We start from the raw sequence: 7,645 nt of genomic DNA on the forward strand, positions 1-7,645 counted from the left end.
ACCCAGCATGAACGTTTTCTCTTATTTTTCTTTTCGTATATTCTCGCCAGCTCTAACAAAATTATCGCTTTTTTTTTTATTCATTCCAGAACAGGAACTGCTTGCCATTTTAATAAGAAAAGTGGCTAAAATTCCGTAAATAATCTGAAGTGGAACGTAAAATGTCGGTAAACTCACGAAAGTAATCAAAAACAAGCTGCTGTAATTTTATTGGTTTATTATAGGGTCACTTGTTTCTGAGTTGCAACGCCAGCGAAAATGTGTGACCACGAGAAGACGCGCGTGTTGCAGTCGCGATCGCCTGCGCGGCTGGAAATCGCATGGTGTGACTTGGGCCGTGTTCAGTAACGCAGAATTCTTGCTAAGTAGTTATGCTGTAATGTTGAACTCGATTCTAACTACTGCTTGACTCTTCCCACCACTAGCTTCCTTTATCTATTCTTAGCTTCGCCCACTAAGCCACTCAGAATTCTAACTTAGGTGTTCTGCGTTACTGAACACGGCCCAGGCCTTAAGACTAGCTTTTAACTACGTAGCTACAGTACGTCATCTCCGGTCACGTGACTCCGCGCGGCCGTACCTCGGGTGCCCGCACGATGTAAAAATAAAATAATCTTTATATTTATTAATTAATATAACTTTTTAAAATATACATGTTTACGTAAAATGGAAAATATAAAAATTAATGTTTTCAAAAAATTTAATTTTCATAAAGTTTTTTTTAAATGTTTTAAAAGTTTTGTAATTCATATAAATAATAAAACATTTTAAAAACTATAATTTCAAAAAAATTAGGGTTTTTTAGGGTGGAAAAATATTTTTAATGGTTTTTTTAGGGAGTTTTTCCAATGGATCTAGGGGGCGTAAGCATCTGGGACTTGGCAACACTGTCTTCCTATCGTTTTCTGGCAATGGAAGTTGAAACATAACCTCGATTGTCTAAAATGGTCGGAAAAGATTACATTTTTCATCTTTTCTTTGCGATATTTTAAAAGTAAGGATGTGGAATTAAGCTATTTTTTCCATTATACAATGCTGCGATGACATTTTTAAAAATAATTTAAAAGTTAAGCTTATTTTTTTATTTGCATTTTACTATATTCAGTTTTTTTAACACCGTTTTCCTTAAGTGAATGATGGAAGCTTGATTTACCAATTTCCATAAACATCTGCCGGGAAATATGTCGGCTTAATTAATTATATTTGTGATTTTGTTTATTTCATTTCACAAGAATGATTTTTTTTTTCTTTTCTTAATTGATAAGAAAATTACTGTTGATTTTAATATGTTTATAAACAATTGCATGTTATCAGTTAGATTTAAATTTAATTTAGTGTGAATTTATCAGTTTTTATCAATAAATGATTACATTTTTAACTATGATTTTTGCAAAATTTTCATTGTAGAATGGGTAGAATTGGTTTTAGCTCAACATTTAGGTAAATTGCACATATATAAATAAATTAAAGTATCATGTTTAATGAAATAATCGTTGAAATTTGGTAAAATGTAAACTCTGAATGAGGGGTTTCCCACCCATCCCAGGATGGTACGAGCAAAACGTCGACTTATATGTGTGACCCTTCGTGAGATATTTTCCTCTGGCATACTGCCTAATCTCCGTGTTGGTGCGAGTAATGGCCGGCACCTCGGCACTGGCGTGGTGTGAGCCCTGCACTCCCTAAAACTATATAATGTCGAGTGGGCTACCGAAAGCCAGCATGGTTGCAAGCTAAATGATTAAATGCGATGGTCTTAGTGGAGCAGTGCGACTTTTGATTGTGTTCGAACTGATTATGGCAGTGTTTCTCAACCTCTAACGAATCGTCGCCCCTTCAATAAAACTGTTACATAGTATCGCCCCCTCACTTTGAAAAAAATTTTGACGGTCGTCTAATCAGGACCCCCAAATATTATAATTTTTGCCATGTGACAGAAAAGGGTTAAAAGTGGAAGGAAGAAGGATTATAGGAATGCTATTTGTTTAATTATTGTATGATATAACGAATAAAATATCTAATTATTCTTAATATAATGTTTTACTATATCACCCCTAGAAAATTGTTTTTTGCCCCCAAAATATAAATTGTTGCTAATTGCTCCCCAACATGGAAAAATTGCCGACCTGGGGCGATATCACCCCCGTAGAGAAACCCTGGATTATGGGGATATATCTCAAAGGGTCACATATAATTATGGTTCCTTTGACTTTTTTGCTCCTGTGGGTGTGGTGTACGGCTCTGAGAAGGTCCTAACTGTCTCATTCAGAGGTTGACTGTCATAGTAAATTTGTAATACAAAAATCTTAATTTTTTTTTCTTTTTTTTGAATATCAGTGAATAATTACATTTAAATTTAATTAAATATTGTACGGTTGAGTTTATTAACAAACATGGTACAAAATTAAATATTTAACTGTGTCTAATGTTGATAACTATGTTGATAATTTATTCAAGATTTGAATGATTGAGTTTAATGTAAAAGTGAGTTAATTTATTCTAAATTAATTTTCTGTCATTAAAAAAATTTGTATTGAATTTAGCACGTATTAAAGTTTTAGAGTATTCAGAGTAAAACACTTTTTTTTTATTCTACTTAAAATGCAGCTATGATTTGCAAACTGCTGCAATATATCTTTGGATAGTTCAGTGATTCATATTTCAAATGTTAAGAATTTGACTTTTGGTTCTATTGGAATTTTTGTTCGTGTGTGTTTTCTTTCCAGTTACTAAGTAAAATTCTGTTCTAAAATTAGTTTACCACTCTGCTTCATTAATTATTTTTTTTTAATTAATTTCTACAAAACAGCTTTATTTTAATATCAATTCCTGATATTTTTTAAAAAAACCATATTTTTCTGTTATTTAATATTATTTATAATTATAAATTATTTGTTAATATAAATTAAAAGATAACCAAAATATCAATCAAATTTAAATAAATTTTCATTCTTTTTAAGCTTTTATCTGTGATTTGATGTGTATCTTACAAGTGACCTCTTGGTGTTTAATGTTGATTTAATGAAGGCTATTTGTTTGATCATTGTCAATTTCAAATATCAATAATTCTTTTGAAGATTGTATGGAAGTTGATGTTAGGCACGATAATGAATTTTTTGTCTATAACTTTTTTAATTTATTGATAAATGCAATAAATCTAAGCCAAAATCAATTTTCGAAAACCCGTAAATTGAGGGATGGATTTAACTTTTAGTTTATATTAAGACTAATTTAATTGAAATTTTGCTGAAGGTACTGTTATGCCATTACCTTGCATAAATATTAATATAATAATTAGAATTTGATAATTAATTAAATTAGTTTTAATATAGTCCAAAAAAATAATCTGATGATTTAAAATTATGTTCGTGAGCATACGAATCTGGGAAACAGTCAACTGACTTCCTAAATTTGGACAAAGTAAAAACAAATAAAATCGGAGAAAGTAAAAAGATTTACAAATTATCAATAATGGCAAATTTAAAATTGGTTTTTGTACAAAATTTTGGACAAATTAACCCCTTCAGTCCTTTTAACTAAAGTGTCCCCATATGCCCATGCTTATGTTTGGCAGTTTAATTTATTTGAATAATAGAAATATGATTTTTCTTAATGTATTTTTGATTACAGTACAAAATAAACTGTCTTCTCATAAAATATTTGTGACCAAAGGGTTGGCATCGGATCGGCGATGGCAATTTGTTTGTTTCATGCGCGAGCAGTTGTGTATGTAAGTGGTTGGATTCAGGAGATTGGATGTCCGAGAGACAATGCAGCTGAAAGAAGTGCACACCACAACTTAATTATAAAGAAATAATACCCATTTATTTATGTAAGCTATTTACACATATGCATAGGATAACAGAGTTCTGTTATCAACTTTAAGGCTTTATATATAGTGTAACATAATTGATTAGGCTTTATACTAGTAGGTATTGTTTTAACGGATTCCTAGCTGAGAGAGAGAGCTTACATTTTTATGTGCGATGCTAAATACCCTGATTGGCTTCATCAGTCTTGAGGTTGCAAAACGTCCTGATGACGGACGGGGTGGAGAGGTTTCAGCTAGGTTGGGTAGAATTGGGCTCCTTGATGGTATAATTCACTATCAAACGTTCGTTGCTAAGGCATCTATGGCAAACGGCGGTTGAAGGGATTGGCAATGGAGCACGGTTAAACTACACTCACATGAAAAGGAGGTGGATTGGCAAACTCTCTCTGTCATCATCGGACCTTGCCTTTATCTTGGGTCCTCTCCGTTGTCCCCTTGTTTTTTTCTGGCAATGTTGCAACACCTATGTCCAATAGCAAATTCTCGTTGCCAAGTTCCTGGTGACACATTCGATGTATCATCTTGAAAGGGAAGTGACTCCATAGAGGGATAAAATCATATCCTTTACAATTTTAACAATCGTGGGAAAAATTATAGCAAGTTTCAATTTCAAAAATTAAATTTTCACCAGCAAAAATTTTTTTGTAAAATCCAGGCTCTCTCATATTTATTTTTTAAAAATAAAATTGGATACTTTTTCAAGAATTAATTGTAAATCAATTTAATTTTAGCATAATTTATAATTAACAATAATTAAATGATTAACAATATACTTTTTAGTAATTAAAAATCAAATTAAATTTTTTTAATATTAAACTAATTGATTGTTTTCACTGTATATTATTGTGTGTACTAACACAAAAATACATTTCAAGGATATAATTAAAAATAGATCTATATGATGCATATAATCTAATTATAATTAACTGATGAGATATCCATCTATATATTGTTGACTTCATATTCATTAGGAGAAATTTAATATCTGATAATTTTTAATTAGGTGAATTTCATTAATTAGTAAAACTTTTGATAATTAGGCAATAGTTTGTTTGATTGATTTGCCGTCAAGTTTGAACTCCTTTTTTTTTGTTTCGAATTGAAAATAAAATATTAGTTATAAATCAATTTATGAATGAATTCATAATTGGAATTAAAAAATACAAGAAAGTATTAGGATTTTATTAAAATTTAATTTTCTAATTAACAAACAATGTAATTTGAAGGGAAAAAATATATTAAATAATTTAAAAATTCTTATTTCGATAAGTTAATTTAAATTGTTAACTTAAAGATAATCTTATATCATTTATTTATTTAAATTTTTTTCTCTTGTAGATATTAGCAATTATGGCTTCTAAACAACTTGTATTGCGATGCAAAACAAAAGATGGACAGTATACATTGGATACATTGACTGGTGATAATACAGTTGAAGATTTAAAAGGACATTTGTTCAGTATAACTGGTACTGATCCGATCGCTATTAAAGTCCTGGCTGGTTTTCCTCCCAAACCTCTTGATTTATCAAATGATAATAAAAAATTAGAAGGTCTACCTCTATATTCTGGTGAAACATTAATTGTAGAAGAAAATGCAAAACAAGTTTTGCATCAAAAAGCCGACGTTGTTTCTCCTCTGTGTGTTGAACAGATGAACAGTAGTGCTCCAGGAATACTCATGAGACGTACAGTACCAGCAAATAATTCATGTTTATTCACTAGTGTTTATTTTTCGTTATCTAATGGAGAATATGATATTTCTGCTGGCTTTTCTTTAAGACAAATAATTGCAGAGACAGTAGCTGCTGATCCTGAAACATATAATGAAGCATTTCTAGGGAAACCTAATAAAGAATATTGTGCATGGATTCTTAATGAAAATCATTGGGGTGGTGCAATAGAACTTTCTATTCTCAGTAAATATTATGGTGTAGAAATTGTGGCAGTAGATACACAAAACATTCGTCTGAATCGTTTTGGGGAGGATTTGAATTATGATCAGCGTATTTTATTAATTTATGATGGGATACATTATGATCCCTTAATGTTGGAAACATTAGGATCCCCACAACAGATTCAGACATTATTTCAAACTTCAGATGAAACTATTTTACAGATGGCTCTAGAAATTGCACGAGAAGCGAAATCAAGTCGACAGTTTACTGATGTTCATAATTTTTCATTGCGTTGTTTAGTATGTAATGTGGGACTAAAAGGACAGATAGAAGCTCAGCATCATGCTAAAGAAACAGGACATACTAATTTTGGAGAAATATAACATAGTTTTTGCATATTTATACATAATTTAAGTTTTAATCTATCAATATACAGGGTGGTTATAATTAAAGTTGCCGTACTCAGATCTGTATAGAGCCCATTATTGCTGACGTACTTTGATTAAACTTGGTATATACGTTATATGGATCATGGGGGAAAGGAAAATGCAAAAAAAATAATTAGTTCAAATTTATACCACTAGATGAAAAAATGGCACCTGAAGAACAAGAAACACAAAAGGGTTTTTATTCAAGACATTTGTTCAATGTGCAATCCATTTGCGTTTGTCACATGTTCAAAGCACCTTACAGCGTGTTCAACAGTAGCCCAATAGATTTCTTGAGAAATTGCAGCAATATGGCGTGTTGTGCTTGCTTTCAATTCAGGCAGAGTTCGTATGCCTCCTCTATAGACACGATCTTTCAGATATCCCCAAAACCATACAGACTCTGCCTGAATGGAAAGCAAGCATAACTCGCCATATTGCTGCAATTTCTCAAGAAATCTATTGGGCTACTGTTGAACACGCTGTAAGGTGCTTTGAACATGTGACAAACGCAAATGGATTGCATGCACATTGAACAAATGTCTTGAATAAAAATCTTTTGCGTGTTTCCATTTTGTGTTTCTTGTTCTTCATGTGCCATTTTTTCACCTAGTGGTAGAAATTTGAACTAATTATTTTTTGCATTTTCCTTTACCCCATGATCCATATAACATGTATACCAAGTTTCATCAAAATACGTCAACGAGAACGGGCTCTATACAGGTCTGAGTAGGTCACTTTAATTATAACCACTGTGTATTTAAATATGTGGTTTTCTTGTAGACAGAATTAAAACTCAATTTTAATTGTACTTTTAGAAAATTAATTCATTTTCAAATTATTCTGATTGTCTTATTTTGTATCTTGAGAAACTGTGATAATATAGAATTTTAATTTAAACTATGCATGTTTTTGAACATTTACCCATCAAAATATGTAATTTGTTTCAATTCTGACGAAGAGTAAAATGAAATTTGCTTTTATAATATACTAGCAGGTAAGCCTGGCATTGCCTGGTATAAATTATCATGAAAGTTATTTATGAAACAACGAAGAGTGCACATTGAACAGATATTCTTCTTGCTTATGAGCAGGAAACAATGCTTAGATTTGAAATGTGTAATTAGTATTTTTTTCAAGAAATTATTCAGTGTGTAACAAAAATCTGTGATATGAGAAATAAACAAAACTCATATCAAGCAAAGGTGAATTTGAATAAGGTATATAAGGCTATAAAAGTGAAATAAAATTTATAACCCTTCTTTATATACAACATTGCGTGTTTTTCAGAATGGAGAGTATACATAAAGATTGTTAACAGTTCCTACCCTAGAGCATCCTACATACAGTTGACCATTCTTCTAATTGTAGGCCAACAACTTTCAATGTCCCTGTGATTTGTTAATTAACATAGCAAAGCTTAGTCTTACTGGAAACTGTATGCATCTAAATTGAAATGGCTTCTGTGATGTTATTAGAGGTATCCTA

General features: G+C 31.1%; 1 protein-coding gene across 2 annotated transcripts; it reads left to right on the plus strand.

Moving 5' to 3' along the window:
• Window positions 1-888: 888 nt before the first annotated feature.
• Window positions 889-7,361, plus strand: Yod1 (Yod1 deubiquitinase). Of its 2 annotated transcripts, none has more exons than XM_067269898.1 (2): window positions 889-1,002; window positions 5,178-7,361. In XM_067269898.1, the coding sequence occupies exon 2, from the start codon at window positions 5,183-5,185 to the stop codon at window positions 6,110-6,112; it is 930 nt and encodes a 309-aa protein (XP_067125999.1). In that variant the 5' UTR covers window positions 889-1,002; window positions 5,178-5,182; the 3' UTR covers window positions 6,113-7,361. The 2 variants fall into 2 exon arrangements, with proteins under 2 accessions (XP_067125999.1, XP_067126000.1); XM_067269899.1 differs by having other exon boundaries at window positions 906-994; window positions 5,171-7,361.
• The last annotated feature ends 284 nt before the right edge of the window (window positions 7,362-7,645 follow it).

The sequence above is a fragment of the Centruroides vittatus genome, unplaced genomic scaffold (genome assembly GCF_030686945.1).
Source record: "Centruroides vittatus isolate TY-2023 unplaced genomic scaffold, ASM3068694v2 contig_359, whole genome shotgun sequence".
Taxonomy (NCBI): Eukaryota; Metazoa; Arthropoda; class Arachnida; order Scorpiones; family Buthidae; genus Centruroides; species Centruroides vittatus.

Coding starts and splice junctions, on each gene's coding strand:
- Yod1 (XM_067269898.1), top strand. CDS start 5,183: ATGGCTTCTAAACAACTTGTATTGCGATGCAAAACAAAAGATGGACAG.